The sequence below is a fragment of the Cervus canadensis genome, chromosome 23 (genome assembly GCF_019320065.1).
Source record: "Cervus canadensis isolate Bull #8, Minnesota chromosome 23, ASM1932006v1, whole genome shotgun sequence".
NCBI lineage: Eukaryota > Metazoa > Chordata > Mammalia > Artiodactyla > Cervidae > Cervus > Cervus canadensis.
In genome coordinates this window covers 26,897,736-26,925,297 of record NC_057408.1, presented here as the reverse complement: position 1 = coordinate 26,925,297, position 27,562 = coordinate 26,897,736, and the positions used below count along the sequence as shown (strand labels likewise).

Sequence of the window (27,562 nt, the reverse complement as noted above, 5' to 3'; positions counted from 1 at the left end):
CAGGATCTTTTCCAGTGAGCTGACTGTTGGTATCAGGTGGCCAGAGTATTGGAGCTTCAGCCTCAGCATTGGTTCCTTCCAATTACTATTCAGGGGTATTTCCTTTAAGATTGACTCGTTTGATCTCCTCGCTGTCCAAGGGACTTTCAGGAGTCTTCTCCAGCACCACAGTTCAAAAGTGTCAGTTCTTCGGCGCTCAGCCTTCTTTATGGTCCAACTCTCACATCCATACATGACTCCTGGAAAAACCATAGCTTTGACTATACAGACCTTTGTCGGCAAAGTGATGTCTCTGCTTTTTAATACACTGTACAAGTTTTTCATAGCTTTTCTTATAAGGAGCAGGCATCCTTTAATTTCGTGGCTGCAGTCACCGTCTGCCTTGATTTTGGAGCCCAAGAAAATGAAATCTGACCCTGTTTCTACATTTTCCTCATCTGTTTGCCATGGAGTGATAGGACTGGATGCCATGATCTTAGTTTTTTGAATGCTGAGTTTTAAGCCAGCTTTTTCACTCTTCCTTTTCACCTTCATCATGAGTCTCTTTAGTTCTACTTCACTTTCTGCCATTAAAGTGGTGTCATCTACATATCTGAGGTTGTTGATATTCCTCCCAGCAATATTGATTCCAACATGTGCTTCATCCAGCCTGGTATTTCACATGATGTACTCTGCTTATGAGTTAAATATAATTATTTTTAACTTATTAGTTAAATATATTTATTATTATATATAATAGTTTGGAACACACCTTTCCCTTGATGCTTTCTCTATAAAAAATAACTTAGTGCCCAAATCTGGATATAGGTTTTGTGGTTCACAGACATTTTAAGACAAAAGCTGTGTGTAGTGATAAAAGTCACTTGCAACTGTCAAAGCATAAATGTCACTGGACAAAGTTAAACATTAAGGCAGATTTCAAGGATATTGTAGTTAGGGGAGAAATATTACAAAGACTTGAAGAATTTTTAAGGGCTGGAGTATGTGTGTGTGGAATGGGGTGAGTGTAGATCACAGCTGTATTTGTTTTACACAAAGGAAACGTATATTTTCTTGTGTTTTCATGATAGCGGGTAGTTTTATAACTTGGAGCAAGACTCCTGCTGAAAGTTGATTCTAAGAAAAGGGAGGTCAGGAGTGAGGAGAAGTCTTGTTTGCATTTGGTCAACCTGAGGGCACAATTCAGGGAAAGGAGAAAGGAAGGCTGCAATGTAGTTATGCATAATAATGGCATGTTTTGCTTTTGGAAAAGGGAAAAGCTTTAGCACTCTTAAACTGTTTAAATGTACAAAATTGTTCTTTGCTGAGAAAGCTTTTCCAGGGTTGTAGATTACTTCTGATTAATTTACAGTCAGATAATCGTCAAGGGCAAGTTATGATTGTGGGTTCTTTTTCCATTGGTACAGTCTCATCGAAGCCCATTGACTTAGTAAAAATGATTTATATTGATTTGATCAAGAAGTAGGGAGGATACTGAAAGCAACAGGGTCTAATGCTTTGATCCAAAGGACAGCTGAAAGCGCCAGAGAAAGAAATGCTTTTAAGGATGATGAACGGACTCCGTGCTTCTGTACAAAATCAGTATTAAAGGTAAGACACTAAATATATAGACAGGGACCCCTGTGTACACTAACACACAGAAGAGCCCTGGGGTCCATGTGATGGTTTCAGGAACAGATTGAAGAATTTCCAGAAGGATGTAACTTGGATCAGTTCCTGAAACATCAGCAGTAGCACTGACCAAAAGTACAAGCCCTAAAAGAAGGTCACTGAGTTTCATGAGAGCGTGTTTGGCTGTAGACCAGAAACCAAGCTATAAAAAGAAGAAAAAAATTCAGTGCAGAGATTTTATTAAATGAATTCAAGATGCTGTTTTAACTAAGGTTTTACTGTTAAGGAAGCTGATGGTGGCGGGGAGAAACTGATAAGACTCCACTGTTTATGACAGTTAATGATTTTTAATTCAGAAGATGAATATTATAAACTAATTTTGCCAAAGACATAGGCCTAGGTGTCCTGGGGAGAAACAGAAGAAAAAGCGTAATCTTTACTTTCCATTTGATTTGCTCGTAATCTAGAAGGAAATAATGGCACTAATAATGGCATTGTCCGGTAGTAGCAGCAAATGCTGACGCAGTGATTTGCTGTGTGTCCATCACTGTTCGAGATGCTTTACATTTATGAATAAAGTACAGCAACCCCACTTGCTTGGTGAGGTAGCAGCTACCAAGATGTGATGATGTCATCCAGCACAGGATGCTTATTGCTCTTCGGGTTTGGAGAATGCCTGTTTGTTCTAGCAGAAAGGGAATGGGTGGTGGGCAGACATGGCTCAGAATTTTCATAGCGTGTCTGCCCCCAAGTACATATATAACCTTAGTCTTTCACTGGAGCTTTTTGCTAGTTTCAATAGTACCAACTTTTACTTAGTTTTAATAGTATCAACCTTGCATCTTTTAAAATGCACTTTAAAGGTGTGCCTAAAACTTTCTGTTTGAAGGTACCTCTCTCTCAATATAAAGAAGTCTTAGTGTAAGTCTTATTATGAAATCACTCATAAAGAAGATGGGTTTCCCAGGTGCGCTAGTGGTTAAAGAATCAACCTGCCAATGCACAAGACATAAGATACACAGGTTCGATCCTTAGGTTGGGAAGATCCCGTGGAGTAGGAAGTGGCACCCCACTCCAGCTAGCCATCCAGTGCTCTTGCTTGGAAAATTCCATGGGCAGAGGAGCCTGGAGGGCTACAAGCTATAGTACACACAGACACACACACACACATACAGACACACACACTCACAATCTCCAAAAGATTCCCATAAGAGAAATGGAAGACAGAGTTCCATGAGAAGGCGGGAACAGCAGATGATACACACTGGAAACGTACCAAGTGTGCTGTATGTAGTGAATAATTCATTTTACTTGGAGTGAAAAGGGTGGGAGGAAGAGGTGTGAACCCCTAGTCTGGAGAGAGAAGCTTATTATCTGGGGCTTCTTAGACCAGGGATTGGCAAACAGCTGCCTGCTTGTTTCTAGACAGCTCAAGAGCTAAGGATTGTTTTATGTTTTTAAATGATTGAAAAAACGAATCCAAAGAAAAAGAATGTTGCGTGACATGTGAAAGTTACATAGAATTCAGATTTTAGTGCCTGTAAATGAAGTGTTATTGGCACACAGCCAAGCTAGTTCATTTTCATGTGGCAGAGAACCATAGTGCCTGCAAAGTCTAATTATTTACTGTCTGGTCTTTACAGGAAAAGGTTGCTGACCACTGTCTTAGTTATTATGCTTGCTTTTTCATCCCAAAGTTCATCATCTTCTGATGGCAATAAATTTACACAATGCTGTTTCATTATTTAGGAGGGACTATGGCCAACAAGCAGCTTTCCTTTTAGTGTCTCCAACACAGATGACACTCGACAGATAAAGCAGCTTCTCTATGGCATTGCTAACTTGGGTCTAAGTGATGGAATTTTGAGTTCAGATTCTTAGGAATCCTTCATAATTTCTTGCTCTTTTGGGCTGCGGCATGAACAGTGTTTTGGTCAGATTTCCAAATATATCTAGTCTCCAGTGGTATGTAGTTTCAAGTATTGAATAGACTGTGTTTAAATAGTACCTTTATCTCCTTCCCTTCCCTTCTTCTTTCCTTGGTCGTTATTTTAATTTTCATTCCCCAAGTATAGCTTTGCTCATGAAATTTAATCAGTTCAATTGCTCAATCGTGTCTGATTCTTTGTGACCCTATGGACTGCAGCACGCCAGGCTTCCGCTTCCCTGCCCATCACCAACTCCTGGAGATTACTCAAACTCATGTCCTTTGAGTCCGTGATGCCATCCAACCATCTTATCCTCTGTCATCCCCTTCTCCTCCTGCCTTCAATCTTTCCCAGCATCAGGGTCTTTACAGATGACTCAGTTCTTCGCATCAGGTGGCCAAAGTATTGGAGTTTCAGCTTCAGCATCAGTCCTTCCAATGAATATTCAGGACTGATTTCCTTTAGGATTGACTGGTTTGATCTTGCAGTCCAAGAGTCTTCTCCAACACCACAGTTCAGAAGCATCAATTCTTTGGCGCTCAGCTTTCTTTATATTCCAACTCTCACATCCATACGTGACTGCTGGAGAAACCATAGCTTTGACTAGATGGACCTTTGTTGGTGACGTCTTCTAGTTATGGGATATATTGCTTATGTAGAAATCAATCAGAAGGAGAAAGCAGGAATTAACATTTTACTGCAAAAGTCATTTCTTCAATTTGCCATCTATCACACCACACCCCTCTTTTAAAACTGGCTTATTGTGATTTGCTCTGAAAATCATTCTGCGTGGCAGTTCCTTCTGTCTGGAATCTTGATTCATGGGCCCTCATAAGAATTCTTTTATGGTTCTATTTTCATAATAGCTTTTAGGCAGCCAATCTTCATGCATGATCCTGTGTTTCTTTATGACTTGGCAGCATCCAGATGTCTTTACTGCATCTTGTTGCCTTTTAGACACATTAAAAAAAATTTGCCGTAAAATAATTGCATTCATTTGTGCAGGAAATGTTAAATTATTCTTTCATGAGTCAGTCAAACTTTTACTTGAATACAGAAAGACTTGCTGTCCCTTTTGGTAAACCTGCATGAATATCTTAAAAGTTGTGGTTTTGAAATGATTGAAAAGGAGATGTTAAACAGTGTTTTTTCTTTTTTTTTTTAAACCTCATCTTATCTTCATAGTCACATAATATATAAAAATAAGATTTTTCTCATAACTTACCAGTTTTGTAAGTAATATAAGAACAACTTGAATAGGTTCATATCCAAGCTATGTGTATGTTGAGAGTGTCTTAAGTAAATGTATTTGGGTAAATAAGAATGCTTTGTTTTATTTTTAGCAGAACCCAAATTAAGTATTGGATTGCATGTATGGGCCCAAGAAAATTTTAATGAGGAAGTCAAGTTTCTTGGGTTTCCGTCATAGCTCAGTCGGTAAAGAATCTGCCTGAAATGCAGGAGACCCGGGTTCGATTCCTGGGCTGGGAAGCTCCCTTGGAGAAGGAAATGCAACCCACTCCAGTATTCTTGCCTGGAGAATCCCATGGACAGAGGAGCCTGGTGGGCTACAGTCCATGGGGTTGCAGGAGTCAGACATGACTTAATGACTAAACCACCACCAAACCATCAAGTTTCTTAGAAGAGTATTTGCATCACAATGACCTGAAGAACCTTTTAAAAATACGAATGTTTGTGACCCAACCTGGATCTGCTGAATCAAAAATCTTCTTGGAAGGGGCTAGGAAGGTATTAGAAAGTTCCCCAAGTGGTTCTGATTCTCACTTTTGGCTGACAACCATTGGGCTAGAAATATTTTTGGAGAGACCAAAAAAAGGTAGCCTCAAAACATGGTTTTGGTGCTCGGGCTTAGTTGCTCTGTGGCACGTGGGATCTTCCCAGGTCAGAGATCAGACCCGTGCCTCCTGTATGGGCAGGCAGATTCTTCACCACTGAGCCACGAGGGAGGTTCCCTGCATTTTCATATGAAACCTCAGAGAAGAATTAACATTTGGTTTTCCCGTGGTAATTATATGAAGTTTTTCTGGTCAAGAAAAACAGTATACATTTCTTCCCCCATCTCTCACTTCAACATTCCGGATTCTCAGGAGCAAAGATTCAGTTCATTTTCAAGGTTCCTGAGGTCTGGATATCTGGATTCTATCGTTTTCTAATTCATTAAGAATTTATCGATGCTTTTCAATGTGTCAAATTCTGAATAGGCACTGAGTATGCTAGTACTGAAGAAAACAGTCTAGAATTTAAAATCTACTAGATGAGGCAGATGTTAAGCAGATAAACAATTCAGTAAATGCTCTCTGGCCCAGATATTATAAACCTATTTTTTTTGTATTGGTTTAAGGTATATACATGTTAATATATTTTATGTAAGTAGTATATAAATTTTTATGTCTCATATAGCATATACACATATACATAGAGTGTGTTATTAAGTGTATATACATTTTATATTTATATATTGCCATCATTTTTATTAGCCTCACATCCTTCTGAAATGAATTGGAATGTATACATACCTATATGTGTGTGCATACATATGCCCGTACACATGATGATGAGTTTAGACTACAGTTCTACAGCAATACATTTAGCTAATTTTTCTCACTGATTTTTTTAAATTAAATAACATGTAAAATGACAAATATATTGTTTTTTGTAAGGTTTGTGTTTTTTTTCACTTGGGGTATAGTTGCTTTACAATACATTATTTTTTATATGTGCTGCGACTTCTGTTGGTTTCTTTCTAAAATTTTTGCTTTTATAGCATTAAATGTAACAGTTATTCTGGGACAGTGTTTCAGTGGCAAGATAGATTGAAAGTCCCAACAAGCTGGAACTCTCTATACTTCTTGAAGAAAGAGAAGCGTGCTGTTGTCACAAATAGCTTCCACGTGTCAGGCCTATGACCCTTTTTTTTTTTCACAGATGGTGCTTCACAAGTACACTTCACTGCCCTTAAAACATTTTTAAAGCTACCATATGGTTTGACTTGGGTCAGTGTATTTGAGAAAAATGTTAGCATGTTAATCCTGTTCAAACATGATAGAAGAGAGATTGTAACTGTCAACCATTTAATATAAATAGAGACTGTGTGTACTGATGGTGGAATATTGAAGGAAGAAACAATGGTGCTCCATCAAGAAGAGTCAGCTATGTACACACTTGTGTATTTAAAATGGATCACCAACAGGTTCCCACTGCATAGCACATGGAGCTGTGCTCAGCGTTACCGTGCATCCTGGATGGGAGAGGGGTTTAGGGGAGAATGGATCCATGCACACGTATGGCTGAGTCCTTTCACCTGAAACTATCACACTGCTGTTAATCACTGTACCCCAATACAAAATAAAAAGTTAAAAAAAGAAGAATCAGCCATGTTTTCTGGCTATATAACTACAGTACGCCACCTCTTTTGATGCAGGTGCATTTGGTACACTTGAAAGTTTAGGATGGTAAGTGTGTGTGCTAAGTCACTGCAGTCTTGTCTGACTCTGTGTGACCCTGTGGACCGCACAGGCTCCTCTGTCCATGGGATGCTCCAGGCAAGAATACTGGAGTGGGTTGCCATGCCCTCCTCCAGGGGATCTTCCTGACCCAGGGATTGAACCCACATCTCTTAAATCTTCTTCATTGAAGGCAGGTTCTTTACCACTAGTGCCACCCGGGAAGTCTTAGGATTGTAAAGGAGTCCCCTAAATCAATGAAAATGACGTTGTATATGAGAAATTCAACTGAAAGTATCTTTTTCCCCCTTTGCAAAATGCATTCCTGGATAGTGCAGTGAAATTACATGGTTGATGAATACTACCTTGAGGTCCCTGCTGGAAAAGATTTTTATATCATATCAGTTGTTGTTCCAGTAATATTCTAAAGACCTGCATTTACTCATGAGATGTACTACACAGAGTGGATTAAGTTAGCTCAAAAGCACTTACCATTGTCTGTGAGCCAGAAAGCCACAAGGATTCTGATTGACATTATTATTTATTGTTTTTGAATGCTGATGGTACATTTTCCTAGTAGAGTCTGCACTGTGCTTATTGACATGCATACGTGAAAAGGCTCTGCTTTTCTGAGTATTTAATGGGCAATTTAATTTTCTTAGCAACTTTCTTTACAGGACTTGGATTTTGAAGCCAAAACAAGTTACACGCTACGGATAGAAGCTGCAAACAAAGATGCCGACCCCCGCTTTCTGAGCTTGGGACCTTTCAGCGACACGACAACCGTGAAGATAATCGTGGAAGACGTGGACGAGCCCCCTGTGTTTTCCGCACCCCTGTACCCCATGGAGGTGTCGGAAGCCACCCAAGTTGGGAATATTATTGGCACCGTAGCAGCTCACGACCCAGATTCTTCCAACAGCCCAGTGAGGTAAGAGCTCACTGCTCTCCTTTTCAATAATTCTGTAACAGTGTGCCCTTGTTCACGACTCATGTCTCTACATCATGATGCTTTGGGATCGTGAGTGCTCAGCCGCTTCTATTGTGTCTGGTTCACTCTTTGTGATCCTATGGACTGTAGCCAGCCAGGCTCCTCTGTCCATGGGATTCTCCAGGCAAGAATAGTGAAGCGGGTTGCCAGGCCCTCCTTCAGGGGATCTTCCCAGCCTGGGGATTGAAGCCACATTCCCTGTGGCTCCTGTATTGGAGGCAGATTCTTTACCACTGAGCCGCTGGGGAAGCTTTGGGGTTATAGCAGTTAGAAATCAGTTATATATATGTATTGAGCCATCACGGCAGAAGTGAAACAGGATCAGAACTCCTCAACATTTTACTAATTTTAAAATATGTCACCTGATTATCCAAGGCCACTATTGTGTGGCAATGTTGTATCTTTTTTTTTTTTTTTTAATTTATTTGTTTGTTTGCCTCTGGCGGGCCTTAGTTGCAGTCTGTGGGATCTTCAGTTGCAGTGTGCAGGATCTTTTAGTTGCAGCATGTGGGATCTAGTTCCCTGACCAGGGATTGAACTTGAGCCTCCTGCGGTGGGAGCATGGAGTCTTAGCCACTGGACCACTAGGGAAGTCCTGCAATACTGTATCTTTAGGCACCATTATCATCCACAAGCAGAGCTGATGTTACTCTTCAGCCCATTATCCAGAGCACTTTTTCAACACAAACTGTGTTCAAAGAGAAAATGATGTGTGTCCTCGTTGTAGGATAAATGTTTATGTTAGAAAACTAATTTTATAAGCAATTTAAATTGGGGATTGATTTCTCAACAGATCCTTTTTTATATTGGTCTGTATGGATAGTATGTGTTTGTTAGTCTAATCTGCTTATTAAAATAATACCTTATTTATATACAAGGACTATTTTAAAATGTTCTTTCAATAGGCCTGTATAGAGAGTAGAAACATTGTTATAACCAACCCTGTAGGACTAACAATAATGATATGTAAGCATTCCAAAATATCACAGCATGACAGTTCACACTTTTTACCTATAGTCTTATATATAATCTAAGAGCTACATACATATTTTTGTATATGTATGTGTTCACATGTATACATATGATAAAGTATGTTTTTTCAAGTAAATATTTAATATCTAAGTATATAGTATATACTAGAAATTAGATTGTATTTCATGTCTTAATTTGGGTTCATAAGTAACACATTTTTAGTTCATGGTTTGAATTTTGATTATAAAATCTATAAGGTGGGCTTCCCTGGTAGCTCAGCTGGTAAAGAATCCACCCGCAATGCCAGTTCAATTCCTGGGTCAGGAAGATCCCCTGGAGGAGGGATAGGCTACCCACTCCAGTATTCTTGGGCTTCCCTTGTGGCTCAGCTGGTATAGAATCTGCCTGCAATGCGGGAGACCTGAGTTCAGTCCCTGAGTTGGGAAGATCCCCTGAAGAAGGGAAAGGCTGCTGCTGCTGCTAAGTCACTTCAGTCGTGTCCGACTCTGTGCGACCCGATAGACGGAAACCCATCAGGCTCCCCCGTCCCTGGGATTCTCCAGGCAAGAACACTGGAGTGGGTCGCCATTTCCTTCTCCAGTGCATGAAAGTGAAAAGTGAAAGTGAAGTCGCTCAGTCGTGTCCGACTCTTCTCGACCCCATGGACTGCAGCCCACCAGGCTCCTCCGTCCATGAGATTTTCCAGGCAAGAGTGCTGGAGTGGGCTGCCATTGCCTTCTCTGAGGGAAAGGCTACCCACTCCAATATTCTGGCCTGGAGAACTCCATGGACTGTATAGTCCACGGGGCCCCAAAGAGGCAGACACAACTGAGCGACTTGTACTTTCATGTTTCACAAAAACTAGTGAAAGTCTTATATTGAGACATGTTCAGCTAACCACTGATTGAACTTCTGGTATAACTGATGTTTAATAATGCTAAGTGGTCTTGAGCTAACTTATGAACTAAGTCTGGACATTGATTGCAGAGTGTCATGAAAAACATCAACACATTAGACAATGATTTTTAGTTAAGAAGAGCTCATAATCCTCTGTTTCCCTAAAATAATAGGTATTTAGGCTTATTTTTATAATATAAATTATTACACACACTTAATAATTAAATATCAATTTATCATTAATATACAAATAATAATCAGCATATATATATATGTAGAGGTATGTATATGTAATTAAATTAGTGCTCTTTTTTCCTTCCCTTTTGTTTGACATTAATATCATAGTCTAGTAAAGAATTGTATAAAATAACTTACTTCAAAAGTGAAGTCATAGTCATTGCTTCTCTGTCTATATAACAAATTCAGGCTATGTAGTAGCTGTATTATTTTTAAAACAGTGATCATAAACCATTTCTAAGAATATAACCTTCTGTACACTAGAATATCTATGAGTTGCAGATGCACTCAGATGGAATAAGCCTTCTCTTCCCTGTAAAAGCCCAGCCTGTATTGTCAGAAAGTTCCCTGACTTAAGTTCAGCTCCATCCACTGAGTCCTATTAATGTGCACAGACGTGAATTTGGGCTTTGTTATAGCATTGCAATACCAGTGACATACTTGTCTTCTCCTCTATGAACAAACAACCACAGTACAATCGTAGTCATAGCTCAGGTGCTCAGGAGAGCCTGACTTCTGCTTAAATCACTTAATTTAATGGGAAGAAAGAGAGAAGGCTTTCATGAAATTGAGGATTGGAAAAACAGACATAGTAATATACATGATAATTCAGTACTTCAGCTAGTGAGAGGATTTAAGAAAATTTTGGTTTATTGGTATTTTATAATTTTTTCTTTATCCATTTCCATGTGTATCATTCTGTTAGAGCCTTTCAGAGTAAATATTTCACTTTTAATAATATTTTATTTGGAAAAAAATGCAGTTTTATAATTTGAGGAAGGAGAAGGGAGAGTAGGAGCAAGTGGGTAGTGACTTGGTGTTGGAAATGAAGTGAGTTCCATGTCTGTTCCCTGGAGCACAGAGAAAGAAAAGGCCAAAGGGTGGACTCTGCTGAATTTGGAGGTAAAGACTTCTGTGTCCTCCATCAGCTGGCCAGCACTGTATCTTTACCTCATTTTTAGTTTCTTAAAACTAATAAAGGTGATCCTGAAATTTCAGGTCAGTGCTTCTTACATCCTTTTCTAATCTCTAAATCTCACAAATAAGCATTTTGTTCAAAGTTGAATTAAATGTTGAATTAAATGTTATTTTGTGTATGCCTGTGAATATATCTTTTGCTTTTTGAAAATTAATTTCTTGACTTAGATTTATGCTCATATTCTTGCAACATTGCTTTGCCTTACTCTTTAAAAAAAAAAATAAATAATAAGGTCAGCACAATCACTCATAGCTTATTTGTTTCTGGACTTCTCTCTCACATATTTCTCTTTCCCGATCCATTTATAATGGTCATTAAGAGGCCAGTCTCCTCATTGTGTAGTTCAGTGAGTTGAGGGGAACTTCTAGAAATAATATTCTCTAGAAGATTGGTTTACTTCTGCTGTTTGCTGAGTGCCTTTAGGGGATCTTTCCATATAACCCAGTGAAAAGGAAAAGCAGCACACATTCAGTCCTTGCTCAACCCCAAATATTTTGAATATTAAGGGAGAAAGGGAAAGTAACTGATGCTTTTAAACTGTCAGTCATGACTGAAATATTAGGAAGTATTATCCCTGTACATTGCTACTATTATAGTTTATTGTTTTCATGCCATTTTTATTTCAAGGTCAGTAAAGTCAATGAAGGAAGACCTATTTTATATGGAACTATATTGGCAATCTACTGAAGGTTGTGTTGTATTCACATATTTTCCAAGATATTGTAGTAAATATTGCATAGTTGTTTAATGGACATAAACATGTATTTGCATTGGGCACTCAAGTAACTATCAAAATATAAGCCCTTCATCTACAGATGCCAGCGGATGAGTAGATTACAGTCTGCTGAGATCCTAGGAAAAGTGAATCTCCAGGTTGAGATGGAAGCTGAAGACTCTTACAATTATGAACTTTCTGCTCATGTACCTTTCAGGATATTGTAGTTCTCAGAGGAATGGAAAATCTGTATTTGTTTCCTCATAATTGTTTAAAATTAGGCCAGATAATATTTGAATTGTAAAAGAGTATGGGAAAGTGGATAATTAGTGTTTGAATTCATTGACATTCTTTGTGGCATGATACTGAAATCTAGCATATGCTGTTTGTGTTTGGAATATTTTCTGATATATGGGGCAAGAAATTAGAATTCTAAAAAGAAATGCATTTACTTACCTCCAGCAAGGTAAATGGAGGTCTTCTTCCCATATGATCCATGCCTTGCCCAACATTTTTTGTTTTTTTTTTTTAACATACTCCACTAATGTTGCAACTTAAAGCTCTGCACATCTGCCCTTCCCTTAAAAGAATATCAGGGCATCTATGTTACTCCTGAAACCTTACCGTTTTAACAGTTTAGAAGTATAGTCACAACAGGGTGAAAGACTAGATGAACCTGGAGCCCAGTGATGCACTGGAGTATACCAGCTTTGTGAATTTGTGTGTCTTTGTTACAGCTTGCACACCATCCAGAGGGCTTACCCGGCCACCACTGCATGTAGATTCTGTTTCCTCTGTCCTGATGTGAAAACTAGAAGCCAAAACTGGAAATTAGGTGATTGAGATTATTTAGGAAAAAAAGAGTATTTTTGGAAACAAAAGTGGGTAATGGAGGGCCAGAATGTTTCTGACATTTTGTTTTTCATGCATTGGCTTACCATTTCATGTAAAATTTGGCTCCAGGTACCAAACATCAGGCTTTATCAACTGAACTTGGAAAGATAGATTTGTGTTCTGCTGATTCTGATCATTTTTCGGAATAGGAAAAGCTTCGTTCTGTGTTTCTCATCAGTAAGATGGGAAAAACTATAAGAGCAGCCTCATGTCTAGAGGACTATTAATTCTTCATGTCAGCATTCACAGACTGATCAATGAATCACGTACATTGATTAAGAACCTGCTTTGTGCACGACACTGGAAAAATACAGAAAAAAACAGATGAATAAAACATTTCCTCTGACCTCAAGGAACTTAGAATCTTGTTGAAGAAACAAGAGTCCGTAGAAGTTAAACAGTACATGGTGGGGAAGGTGCCAGAGTTCTCACAGGGCCAATTGTGAGAAAAGTACTAATCACTCCAAGTTCACTGGACATGCGACCTCATTTGAAGGAGTGATAGCCTAGGCTGGACTTTGAGGGGTGGCAGGATTTGGGCCAGCCAAAAATATTATGTAAGGTCTATTTGTGTTTGAGGTATGCCTGTGTGTGTGTTCAGCCACTCAGTCACTCCTGAGTCTTTAGGACCGCCCACCAGGCTCCTCTGTCCATGGGATTCTCCAGGCAAGAATACTGCAGTGGGTTGCCATTCCCTTCTCCAGGGCATCTTTCCGACCCGGGGATCAAATCTGTGTCTCCTGCATCGGCAAGTGGATTCTTTACCACTGGACCACCTGGGAAGTCCATGTTTTAGGCAGCTGTATCCTTACAGTCTGATGCTATATGATGAAATGAGCACACTTATTGCTACAGGCAGTTGAGCAAGCCCGAAATCCCTCTGCCTAAAATAGCCAATGAGTTGAAACATGATATTACAAAGATCAGATGCGAAGAAGTGTGATTAAGGAGTCATGGATGACAGGGCAGGGGCATGGATTGGGAGATTGGGATGGACATGTGTACACTACCATGTGTAAAATAAATAGCTAGGGGGATGCTCAGCTTGGCTCAGCTCAGCCCAGCCCTCTGTGATGACCCAGAAGGGTGGGATGATGAGTGGGTGGGAGGAGGGTCCAGGAGGAAGAGGGATATATGTATACATTTCATTGTACACTGTACAGACTAGCATAACATTGTAAAGCAACTATACTCCAACTTAAAGTAATGGAGATCATTTTTGGCATTTCTGACAATCCCAATACAGAACTAGAGTCGTATTTATGTTCAAGGATCATAATACTACTTACCAGCAGCCTCTTTTGGTATTCCTGGTGTGGTATGTCCTCAGATGAAAGGTGATAAAATTGTATCAGATATTACAGTATGTAGTGTGACTAGTCTGAGCACAAGTTGGGTGTTTGAATAATTCACTGTGTATTTTAAGCGGCTTGTATGCATGCATACATTTGTACATTTTAATCTAAATTACATGTGAATTTCTCACAGAATTAACGGGAAAGTTGAACAGCCAGTCTTTAGAAAGGAGAGGAGGAAGGTTTCTCTGTAAATATGAGGAGCAAGAATGTGCGGACAGTCTCTTCTGAACGAGACAAAGGAGGAAACATTGGCCACTTTTTTTTTTCCTCATGGCTCTGTTAAGAAAGTTTTTTGGGGGGTCCTGTCTTAGGACACGTGTCCTCTTACCCAGGAAGTCCTGGGCCTCTTCATTTTGAGTCCCATCAAGGTTGCGTTGGATTGAGAAGATTGAAATTCCTGAAGGAAAACTGAGTTACCTTTGTTAGAAGATGGGGATGAAGCTGCAAACAGTGGCATCACTAAGTACTGAACTCAACAGCTTATCTTGAAGTAATTTATTTCTCATTAAAGCCCTAGAAGGCAAGCATTAACATTCCATGGTTTATAAATAAACATGACTCCAGTCACACAGTTAGAAAATGTGGTTCTAGAATTTTAGCAGGTTCTGTATCAAAACCTGTACACTGCTGACAGCAGCACACACACACATACATGCGCTTGTAAATTACTTAAGAGATTGAGGTTTCCACTCAAACAATTCAGTTATTTCTATTGATCAGATTTGTCGATGCTTATTTATTATGTTACCTTTTCCACCTGGGGAGTAGCACTGATGCCTTCGTGTTCATCCAGCCTGCTCACCTGTATATTCCCTTTGTGACTATCGACGTGCTTGTCAATAGCTGGGTGACAAGCGTGCTGCTTGTGAATACGGAGAGGACCGTTTTAATTGATCTCCATAGCTTATTGAACAGCAGCACCGATAACTACAGGCATTTTTTAGGATTGATTTTGTTGCAGATGTGCAGAACACGGGGGATATTCAGGTATAGAAGACGCAATCCCAGCCCACTTGTTATCTCGCAGGAGGAGAGATCTTAGTGAAAACTTAGAAAAAAGTTCCAATGTTAAATCTGGAAATGAGAAATCATCTTGTAAAATATTCTCATTTTGCAGATAAAGAATACAGATGGTGAATGAAGAGTCCAACTTGGTACAGTAGGTTTGTGGCAGGGTCCTGGCTATAAATATTACCTTTTAATGCCCAGTCTGTGGTTCATGGTGGTATATATGTATATGTATAATGTATATGTATATATGTATATGTATATATGTATATGTATAATGTATATGTATAATGTATATGTATATATGTATATGTATATATGTATATATGTATATGTATATGTGTATATGTATATGTATATATGTATATGTATAATGTATATGTATAATGTATATGTATATATGTATATGTGTATATGTATATGTGTATATGTATATGTATATATGTATATGTATATATGTATATGTATATGTGTATATGTATATATGTATATGTATATGTGTATATGTATAATGTATATGTATATATGTATATGTATATATGTATATGTATATATGTATATGTATATATGTATATGTATAATGTATATGTATATATGTATATGTATAATGTATATGTATATATGTATATGTATAATGTATATGTATATATGTATATGTATATGTATATATGTATATGTATAATGTATATGTATATATGTATATGTATATATGTATATGTATATATGTATATGTATAATGTATATGTATATATGTATATGTATATATGTATATGTATATGGCACAGAGAGCTTGGAGTGAAGTCCCTGAGTCATATATACCACAAGGCTTCTTAAAAAGGTGCAATTTCTGAAGTATTGGGCTGGCACAAAAGTTTGTTTGGGTTTTCCGTAACGTCTTACAGAAAAATACGAATGAGTCTTTGGCCAACCTGATAATTGGGATGGCTTGGTGCTTTACTGCCAGAGGTCTGTCGTCAAGGAATAGTAGGAGTACGATAATTGGAAGGAGGAAAGATCAGAGTAAAGAAGGACCAACACAAGGAAAGGCACCAAAAAATGGAGACACACGCTATACTGTCATTTATTCCATTAATACGTCAGTGTGACTGTCTTAGAATTTTAGATAGAGCAGTGGGGGAAAATAATGTAAAGCTGAATTCTGGAAATGTAGGTAGCAGAGACTAAAAGCTCATCTATAGGCAATACGGTGCTTACTGGAAAGATGGCGCAGACAAACACTGTTCTGAATCTGGGCTCCATCAACAATCAGCTGTGAGCCTTTAAAGTCCAGTCCTGACCTACAGCAATAATGGTACCTGCTTGCCTTAGAAATTGTGCTTGGCTGGTAGAAACAAAGCTTAACACTAGTGACTTACCAATGAGAAGTCTGGCACCAGGCAGTCAAAGACTGACAATTTGGCAGGATAATGTCATCAAGGGCTTGGCTTCTTATACCAGGCACTCATCACCTTGTATTTACAAGATGCTTTTTGGATTGCTCTCTAGTGTGTTCGTATCCCAGGTGAGATAGAGGGGAAGGGGCAAAATCAAATGCCAGCTGAGTTAGCAGCTGTCTCCTATCCTTAAGGGAGTTTTGGAATGATGCTCAACCTGCAAATTTTCTTTTGCATCTCATTTGCTAAGAGTCCATGGAATTCTCCAGGCAGGAATACCGGAGTGGGTAGCTATTCCCTTCTCTAGGGGATCGTCCCTACCTAGGGATCGAATCTGGGTCTCTTGCATTGCTGGCAGATTCGTTACTGTCTGAGCCATGGGAAGCCCACAGATGTAAGGATACTGCATCTACAGGGAGGCTAGCTAGTGTAGTTTTTCAGCTGGACACAGGACTGTCTCTGACATAGCCAGGTTTCTATGAATAAGAATTAAGGGCAGGTGAACATTAAGCATGCAAGTGAAAGTGTGTTACATGACCTTACATAGCTGTTTGAGGATTAGGAAGCAATGTATATATTTTAAATTCTTAGTATATTTTAAATTCTTAGTATATTTAGGGGGAGGGACTGTTGGGGGGAAAGTTGATGAATCCACTTTTGGATATACTGACCTTTAACAGAAGATGTTGCCGGTATTTGGGGTAGTTTACGAAATCTCAGGCAAAGGATTGAGACTGGATATTGAGATTTGGAGGCGTATGCATAATAAATAGAGCAGAAACCTTAACTGCTGGTGCTGCAGAAATATGGAAGCGATCTCTTTAATTGGTCACTCCAACCTACAGTGAAGGAAGTCAAGTATTTTAGGCTGTAATTTATAGAAACCAGAAGGATCACTGTGAGTGTGCAATCACCACTAACTGCAGCAGAAATTGCATTAAAGATAACTTTGGGTCATGATGAGAGAAACACCAGTCCTTTCCTTTCCTGTTCAGCCTCTAATTGACTCAGGCAATTGTTTTTCTCTGTCCCCAAACTAGTAGATCCGGAGCTAGAAAGAGCGTACATCTCTGAACTTCTTCGGAGTGTTTTTTTTTTTTTCTCTCTTGGCCTCACTCAGCCCTCCCAGACTAATTCAGAGACAGTTTGCACCACTCATTCTAAAAAGTGCTATATTTTCTTTATTTCTCTTGGTTAAGGAATTTTTATTCCCCTTAGGTATCTTTATCATTAACTAATGTCTCATACAGAAATTCCCGCTTTTTGCATGTCCAGAGGGCCTGGTAGAAACTAGGAACCCCTTTAAAGCTGGGGATCCCAAGTCCTTGTGATTAAGAAGTACAGTAACTGTTGTTTGTCTACTCCTGGTCCCTGCCAGAGTCTTCCATCCCTTCTCAAGTTAATACCTCTTTCTCTTCCCCACTCTTGCCCTTGTTCCCTTCATCTTACTTGAGAACAGCAATTTGTTGGTTTCCTCCTGAATACTTCTTTTAAATTGCTGTTACCATCTTTTTAAATTCCATATATATGCGTTAGTACACTGTATTGGTCTTTATCTTTCTGGCTTACTTCACTCTGTATAATGGACTGTATTGGACTGGAGCCCATTATACAAAATGAAGTAAGCCAGAAAGATATAGCCCAATACAGTATACTAATGCATATATATGGAATTTAAAAAGATGGTAATGATAACCCTATATACAAAACAGAAAAAGAGACACAGATGTACAGAGCAGACTTTTAGACTCTGTGGGAGAAGGCGAGGGTGGGATGATCTGAGAGAATAGCATTGAAACAAGTATACTATCAAGGGTGAAACAGATCACCAGCCCAGGTTGGATGCATGAGACAAGTGCTCAGGGCTGGTGCACTGGGAAGACCCAGAGGGATGGGATGGGGAGGGAGGTGGGAGGGGGGATTGGGATGGGGATTACATGTAAATCCATGGCTGATTCATGTCAATGTGTGGCAAAAACCACTACAATATTGTAAAGAAATTAGCCTCCAACTAATAAAAATAAATGGAAAAAAATAATAAAAGTGTCCGGGAGCATGAAAAAAAATGCTGTCTTTCAAAATACTTTGTTTATATACCATATTTCCTGAAGTAGAGTATCACAGGTAGATACTCCAGATTAATTGCTGAGTATGTGAATGAGTGAAAGGGAGACATAAGAATATCAGAATGATTCACAAATTATCAAATACCATATATATTTGCGTATGTGTGTGTATGGCTATTTCAGTCAGTTCAGTCGCTCAGTCGTGTCCGACTCTTTGCGACCCCATGAACCACAGCACGCCAGACCTCCCTGTCCGTCACCAACTCCCGGAGTTTACCCAAACCCATGTTCATTGAGTGGGTGATGCCATCCAACCATCTCATCCTCTGTCATGCCCTTCTCCTCCTGCCTTCAATCTTTCCCAGCATCAGGGTCTTTTCAAATGATTCAGCTCTTCGCATCAGGTGGCCCAAGTATTGAAGTTTCAGCTTCAGCATCAGTCCTTCCAATGAATATTCAGGTCTGATTTCCTTTAGGATGGACTGGTTGGATCTCCTTGCAGTCCAAGGGACTCTGAACAGTCTTCTCCAACACCGCAGTTCAAAAGCATCAATTATTCGGTGCTCAGCGTTCTTTATAGTCCACCTCTCACATCCACACATGACCACTGGTATGGCTATTTAGTGAGAGCTAAATGAGAGTTGTCAGGCTTCCCTGGTGGCTCAGTGGTAAAGAATCCACTGGCCAATGCAGAAGACCTGGGTTCGATCCCTGGGTCGGGAAGATCCCCTGGAGAAGGAAATGGCAACCCACTCCAGTATTCTTGCCTGGTGAAATCCCACGGACAGAGGAGTCTGGTGGGCTACAGTTCATGTGGTCGTAGAGTCTGGCATGACAGAGCAACTAAACAGCAACAAGAGCAAATGAGAGTTAAAACTAAAGCTACCACACAATTTATAAGTGGAAGCTGCAGAGCTTATGATTTTGAAATGATCAGTATTTGGATAGTAGAAACTCTAGTATCCATTCTTCTGAAAACTTATAGAGGCATAGGTGATAACTCTATTCCTAAAAGATTTAGGGGTTTTTCCATGAGGTGAACAGAAATTGGAGATATTTAACATATTAAATGAATTCTTGAGTTTAATGTCCTTTATTCTAATGCTGGGAAGCTTTGAGACTACTGATAATAGAGGCAGATGTTTTAGTTATTGACTTTAGTCTGTGAGGAATTACATGAACTCATTTAGAGAGCTATGTGGCAAGTTCAAGGCCTTTTTGCTTTGTAAGAATCTAGAAGTTACTTTTTTCCTGAATATGCTAACATTACCACAGTTGACTGAAAAAAAAAAAAAGGAACAATTCAGGCTTTTTAGTATTGACTCCATTGATGCATAGATATTAAATTATATTTTCTTGTCAAACATTAATTCTATTATCATTGAATTATATATATGATAATACATGTGTATATGGTCATAGGTATATATAAAGAGAATATATTAATAATGTGAAATAATGACATAAACTGGTTTGACTAAAGCAGTATTTCAGAGAAGATCTGGCTTTTCTATGTAACTGAAAATTTATGTCTGTTCTTGCATGGCTATTGTGTGGAAAGTAGATTGTAGACAATAAGAATGGAAGTATGCTGATAAAGAGTAGACTAATGCAGAATCTGAGCTTGTATGTGGTAGCTTGGAGTGACTGCACTTGAGAGCAGATATTGACAAATTGATGCAGGGACAAGAGAGAGAAATCTATGTTTTTAGCTTGAGCATCCATGTGACAGGTGATGTCATTTGCTCAGGTGGAGAAGGGTGAGGGAGGAGGTGGTGTGGGAGACCTTAGGAGACAGAACAGCAGTCTGAGAATGTCACATTGCAGTTCACATTGTTTATTTATATGTGGTTCTACTAAGCAGGTAATTCAATAAGTCAGTCTGGTTGGCCAAGGAGATTTTTATATAAATGGTAGGGGTCATCAAAATTATAGAACTGAGTTATGCTACAGGGCCATATAAGATGGAAGGAAAATTGTTTTTTTTTTTTTTCAAAGAGAAGGGGATCTGTGGGAAAGGTTTGGGGGGAAGTAATTAAAGATCATGGAGGAGAGGGTAAACCAACTGAGGTCTTGAAAGGGGCAGATAGTAATGTAGGAGAAAACCAAAGAATAGATGGTGTTAATAAAGGCACAAGGAGAATGTGTTTTAAGGAGTTGTCAGGGGTCAATTGTTGGAAACTAGGATGAGATAAAAAGTAAGAAGAGAGAAGGGAACAATGGATTTGACAGAATGGAGGCCAACAAAGAACTTGACACAAATGGAAGAAATCTGTTTTTTTTTTTTTTAATGAAAAACACATGTTTTTGATTCTAATAAAGCTTTATAGATAGAAAAGGGTCCAAACCCAAAGAAAAATGTTCTTGAGGTCAGGAGATAGGACAGACAGGTTAAATAGAATGTCTTGATTTGAATGAAGACACTTAGCTGCAATAAATAGATGGTAAGTAGAGGGTGTAGGGACTTTCAGTTAAGATGCATTTTTTCTCTCATGTTTCATGTAGCACAGATCCTGGAGGTGCGGGTGAGCACCCTTTGTACTGCCCTTGCCATTTTCAAACTAGTTCTCTTTTCCCTTCCAAACTCTCAACTCTTGGCAGAATGCATCACCACACTTCACTCAAAACTTTTCCCATTGCTATCCACCACCAAATATACAGTAATCACATTGATTTGTTGAGTCTTTTAATACTCAGATTATTTCATCTTTCTCTACCATCACTTTTGGCATGATGATTGCTATCTGGCCTCTCACTTTCTTAGTCTTTTTGAGTTTAATGATCTGTTTCTTTGCCCCAGTTTTGTCATAGATTCTTATTCTGAGCTGCTGTTGAAAATCTACTTCAAGCATCTACTCTCTATCTGCTACCTCCCACCTCAGCAATTCTGGATCCTGAGGAAGTCCTGCCACTTGGTGATGCTACCACGTCATGTCAATCTGCCTTCTCATATTTCCTCCGTTCCCTCTTACGAGCTTAGAGACCCTGGGTCTTCTTTATCACTCCTGGGCAGATGTCTGAATCTACCCTGATCTTCTCCTTTGATTGTCCATACCTGGCTAAACCCAACCCTCTCCTTCACACACATCTGCAAACAAGCAAGACAGACAAATAGGATGACTGGCTTCACATTAAATTAATGGACATAAGTCTCAAAGGAGCAATCCACAATGTGTAGCTTATTCCATTATACTCTCCCTAGTCTATGCATTTTTGGTCTCCTCTAAAAAAACGAATTCTCTCTGCTCCTCAAACCACCTTCTCCTTTCTGTCTTAGCTGATAATCTTGTCTCCTATGCCATCTAGAAAACAGAAGCCATTAGATAGCTTTCTAATATTCTGAATACCCAAATACCTGTTGCTGCACAAAGACAGTAATGTTTGCTGGTTTGTGGTCAATTTTTTGGTAACCTTTTTTGATGTCTTCTCTTTCCTTTTTATGTTCCTTGCATCTTGTTATAGAGCAGAGTAGTAGTAGATGATTCTATTTAATAATCATCAGTAAAGTACTCAGGAAGCATAGAATACTTTCTGAAATTGGGTGTGTGTTTATTTGTCCATTCATTTGTTTTTAAATGACAGTCCTTATTTCACCCAAGTAGAAAGATGGTGAGTGCATTTGAAGATAGTCATTATTGAGCAAAGGTTGCATTTTGTATATGGAACAAAAAATAGCATAATTGAATAAGAATACAAGTAGAGCAGTAGTTTTTCACTAATGTTTGGAGAGCAGATATTTTAAGAAAATGTTTGAATAATTTGAGGGAGTTTTAAAGATTTTTATTTCATATTGGATTGTAGTTGACTTACAGTGTTGTTTCAGGTATATAGCAAAGTGGTTCAGTTATACATATATCCACTTTTTTTTCTTTAGATCCTTCCCCACAAAGACCATTGCAGGGTTTTGAGTAGAGTTCCCCGTGCTATGCAGTAGGTCCTTATTAGTTATCCATTTTATATAGTATTGTGTTTATATCAATCCCAGTGTCTCAGTTTATTCCTCCCTGCTTTCCCCTGGTAACCATAGTTTGTTTTCTGCATCTGTGACTCTATCTTCTGTTTTACTTTGCACCTTTTTTTAGATTATAAGTTATATCATTTGATACTTGTCTATCTGACTTCACTCAGTATGACAATCTGTAGGTCCATCCATGTTGCTACAAATGACATTATTCTGTCCTTTTCTATGGCTGATTAATACTTTATTGAATGTGTATACCACATCTTTATCCATTCCTCTTTTGATGGACATTTAGGCTGCTTCCATGTCTTGCTATTGTAAATAGTGCTGCAGTAAACATCAGGTATATGTATCTTATCAAATTATGGTTTTCTCCATATATATGGCCAGGAGTGGTTTTCTTTTTTTTAAGGAACCTCCATCCTGTTTTCTCTAGTGCTTGTACCAGTTTACATTCCTACCAACAGTGTACCAGGGCTCCCTTTTCTGCATGGTGCGGGGTTCATGAAACATGTCTGTGGTCCCTGAGTAAGTGATACAAAAAGAAGAAAGGTTAAGATCAGGCTGGAGTTATTAAGACACAAGATGTTATTCAGTATATGTGAATGGGTGAGTTATCTATATGTATTTCATTTTAGAGGTACCTCTAATCATGACCAGGGATACTAAATATGTTGTAAATGCTTTTTAGGAGCCACTGTTTGGAGTTTATAATGGCATATTCAAATCTACTTTGAAGATAATTATGCTAATTATACGATTGTTTTTTATTTTGTACTGTTGGACAGAAAAGCAGAGGTTACTGACAAGCAGATGATGAATCAACTAGAACATTGGTGCAGTTTTAAACTAGGCATATTCTATGTTAATATGACAGATTGTTGAGTAAGCAGAATTTGGTGATTTGATGTGCAATTAGCAAAATAAATAGAGCAAATTATAATCAGATGTAAATATTGAAGTGCTTTTTTTATTTTTTTAAATATTAGGTATTCAATTGACAGAAACACAGATTTGGAGAGATACTTCAATATCGATGCCAACAGTGGAGTTATTACAACCGCCAAATCTTTGGATCGAGAGACGAACGCTGTTCACAATATCACAGTCCTTGCAATGGAGAGCCGTAAGTTGTAAGGTTTAACATTGACTTGGGATGGAGGACATTGAGAGTGGAGAATGGGCTGCCATGAATTTATAATTTCAACTTGAATTTTACTAGATACTTGTTGGAATTCAGTAAAATTTTGAAACTCCCTAATTTCAAGGTGTGAAATATACTTACATTTTCTAACTTGGTTTGCTAATACTTGAAAGTTAATGGAATGCAGTTACCATAAAATAATGGGCCTGATTTACCCTCAGCCAGTTTCTTCTTATCTCGTGGTCGTATTTCATGTGCTGCATCTACGCTGACATGGGTTGGTTCAGTAGCTTACAAAAACAGTCAGCTGGTCTCTAGCCAGACACTCAAGTTTGTACATGCTCTAAACTAATTTTTATCCTTGATGAGAGAAACTTTGAGAACAATGCACAATTACATTGTATGCATGTTTATAATATGGTATATATATACATAGGTAATATGTATAGATATATTCATTTATTCATATATATATGAATTTGTGAATTCATATATTCATAGGTAATATTATAGATATATTCATACAAAAGGAACTCTAGCATCAGATAATATTGAAATTCATGGCTTCTTTGTCACTGTCTGTGTGTATATGACATTTGGATCAGAATTTCTGTTTCTGTCTTTAAAATCTGCAGTGTTATGCTTCTAGATTTTACTTGAAGCATGATCATTTCCTTATTAGATTTGCGCTTTAGAGGCAGACATTTTTGATTGATTCTAACTGTTCATAATATAAGTTTCTTAAGAAAGATGGCATTGAAGTAATAGCTTTACTCTAAGCACAAGCAGAGATCAGAGGTTGCAGGTTCAATTCCAGCCACCTGTACTAAAGTGAGTATTAAAGTGATGAGTCACAGGTTTTGGTTTTCCAGTGCATATGAAAGTTATACTAATCAGTATTCTGTGAAGTTTGCAATAAATAGCATTATGTCTAGAGAAACAACATTGACACCCTAAGAAATATTTTAATGCCAAAGATTGCTGTCATCTGAACCTTCAGATGTAAGAATATTAGGAACATCAGAGGTCACCATAACACATAATAAATATAAGTTTTGAAATACTGTGAGAATTACCAAAAATGGGACAGAGACAGGAGGTAGGTGAGCTGGTATTGTTGCAGAAATGGGACTGATGGATGTGCTTGCTGAAGAGTTGGCATACACCTTCAATTTGTAGAACACACAATCTCTACAAAGCACATTCAAGCAAAGTGCAATAGAATAAGGTATGCCTGTAAATGAGAAAATCTTTTCCTCTTTACTAGAGAATCCATCTCAGGTGGGAAGAGGCTATGTAGCAATCACTATCCTTGACATCAATGACAACGCCCCTGAGTTTGCCATGGACTATGAGACCACTGTTTGTGAAAACGCCCAGCCAGGCCAGGTAAGAGGCTTCAGAATACCAGCCTCCTCCTTCGTGATTTCTTTAAAAATACCCAGCGGTAGCTGCCTTTGAAATCCTGCCAGCTTTAAGATGAAATATCATCAGCATGTTTCAGCAAAACCAACACTTTGATGTATAGCATAAACTAATATTAAAGGAACTTTCAAATTCTGGTTTAATTGGGATGATGAAAAAAATTCCTCCAGAAGAAAGGTAAACATTGTAAAAGCCATGGTAGATGTTAAGGGCTTAGGCTTTTTTAAAGAGAAATATAGCATGTGAAGCTTGATTGGGCCATTTCCCATGTTACACAACATACTTTGAAGTTCCACGAATTTAGTGGAGTGTAGCTTCCTTGTGGTTTGGTCTGGTTATCCGTATTGTCAGTGTCTTGTGATGTTTCTGATAAGGTATAATCAGTTGGTATGGCTTATCTGTGAGGTTCACAAAAGTCAGTTCAAATACGCATTTTGAAAAGAACATGATTTGATTTTCAGAGCCCTTTTTAGATTGCCTTCATATCAGTATGTGTGTTAGTCACTCAGTCGTGTCTGACTTTTTGTGATTCCATGGACTGTAGCCCGTCAGACTTCTCTGTTCATGGGGTTTTCCAGGCGAGAATACTGGACTGGATTGCCATTTCCTTCTCCAGGGGAATCTTCCCCAAACCTAGGTCTCCCACATTGTGGGCAGATTGTTTCTTGTCTTAGCCACCAGGGAAGTCCTCATTTCAGTACACCGGACCCTTCCCCAGCTCATTCCCCAGGACAGTATTTATCATCAGTGTTAAGCCGCTCTGTTCTCTGCTCAAAAAACACAGCACACTGACATGCTGTCCTGTTTTACATTGTCTATTCCTTCCTAGGTTATCCAGAAAGTCAGTGCTGTCGATAAAGATGAGCCATCCAATGGCCACCAGTTTTATTTCAGCTTAACAACTGATGCAACAAACAACCACAACTTTTCATTGAAAGACAACAAAGGTAAGGTTTAACTGTTGTCACCAGAGGAGGCAACAGGTAGGCGCTTTCTAAACAGGAGAGCTTTTTCTCACTCAGGAATGCTGATAGGAGATTTTTATTTTTTTCCTCATAACAGCAAGGACATTTAAATGAGCCCCTCAAGTAATTTTTATCTATGGATTTTCCGTCATGAAGAAGAAACTGCTACTTAAATCATTTTAGGCCTAATCCAAAGAGGGAAGAGGACAGATTCATCTCTCTGTCTTTTCTTTCTGGCTATTTGCTTCCTTGTTTGTATACAAAGCTCTTTAACCAGAGTATCTAATCAGTAGAGGGTCAGCTAAATGCCTTAGTAAGGATTATATTACCTAGGCATAACTTGAGACATTAGGAAAGTAATTGGACATAACACATTTCAACCTAAATCAACTTTGACATAGCATTTTCAGTGTCAACATCAGTTATTGTTTCATTTTTAGCATAAAAGTATCCATGGAAATAATATACTCTTGATGCAAAGAAATACAGAATTTAAAAGGAATAACGAATTCCCTGTCATTCCAAATCCCATTTCTCTGCTACAGAGAAAAGCAGTTTTATAAATGTCATTATAGAAACATTTTCCAAATATCTGTAGCTAGTTTCTGGTTTTGCTCAATTATATAAACACACACACACACACTTACAGCCATATAGATAGTGTATTTAGTCACTAAGTTGTGTCTGAGTCTTACCTGACCCTATGGACTGTAGCCCACCAGGATCCTCTGTCCATGTAATTTTCCAGGCAAGAATACTGGAGTCGGTTGCTATTTCCTTCTCCAATAGATAGTATATAGACAATCATAAAAACTTTTCAAAGAAACATGAGAACTTGCTATTTATTATCTAACTGTGATGTATGTATGTGTGCGTGTGTAAACACAAAGAGAGAGGATTATCAAAAGTTCAAAGTGTTAGTCGCTCAGTCATGTCCAACTCTTTGCGACCACATGGACTATAGCCTGCTAGACTTTTCTGTTCATGGGACTCTCCAGGCAAGAATACTGGAGTGGATTGCCATTTCCTCCTCCAGGGGATATTCCCAACCCAGGGATTGAACCCAGGTCTCTCACATTACAGGCAGATTCTTTCCTTTCTGAGCCACCAGAGAGGAGTATATACCCCAACAATATAGAAAGTGTAATTTTTCCAGTTTTAATATGTGATTCAAGTTTCAGAAAAACCAAATGTAGAATGTGTTAGTCCAGTCTGACTTACTAAAAAGACTTGCTTTCAGACAATGGACATTGCAAGTGCTTTTACCTGAAGCCACCAACTATTTTACTGGAGAAAATTCAGCTTTGGCCTCAAAAATTCTATCTGAAAATAATATTTTTTCTGATGCCACTCTCTGCTTAATGAGGATACTGTCTTTTCCCATTCACAACATAAAAGGAAGCACATTCTCTGTGTGGGTAATCCCAGGCTCTCTGTCTTCATCATAGTTGGAAAAGACCATTCTCAGCACTTGTACAGAGGAGAGTTTGGCCTCAGAGGGTCTGAATATTTCCCCCACCTGTCATCAGCCAGCACCACCATGATTGTTGGAC

The 27,562-nt window shown here is 38.6% G+C and overlaps 1 protein-coding gene across 3 annotated transcripts in view; it reads left to right on the top strand.

Moving 5' to 3' along the window:
- CDH7 (cadherin 7) overlaps positions 1-27,562 on the top strand; it is a 141,004-nt gene that overhangs the window by 95,062 nt on the left and 18,380 nt on the right. For all 3 annotated transcript variants that reach the window (XM_043444332.1, XM_043444333.1, XM_043444331.1), the window contains 4 exons: positions 7,681-7,934; positions 23,465-23,601; positions 24,887-25,008; positions 25,874-25,991. In XM_043444332.1, the coding sequence (XP_043300267.1) occupies positions 7,681-7,934; positions 23,465-23,601; positions 24,887-25,008; positions 25,874-25,991 (631 nt within the window). The remainder of the gene's footprint in view (positions 1-7,680; positions 7,935-23,464; positions 23,602-24,886; positions 25,009-25,873; positions 25,992-27,562) is intronic.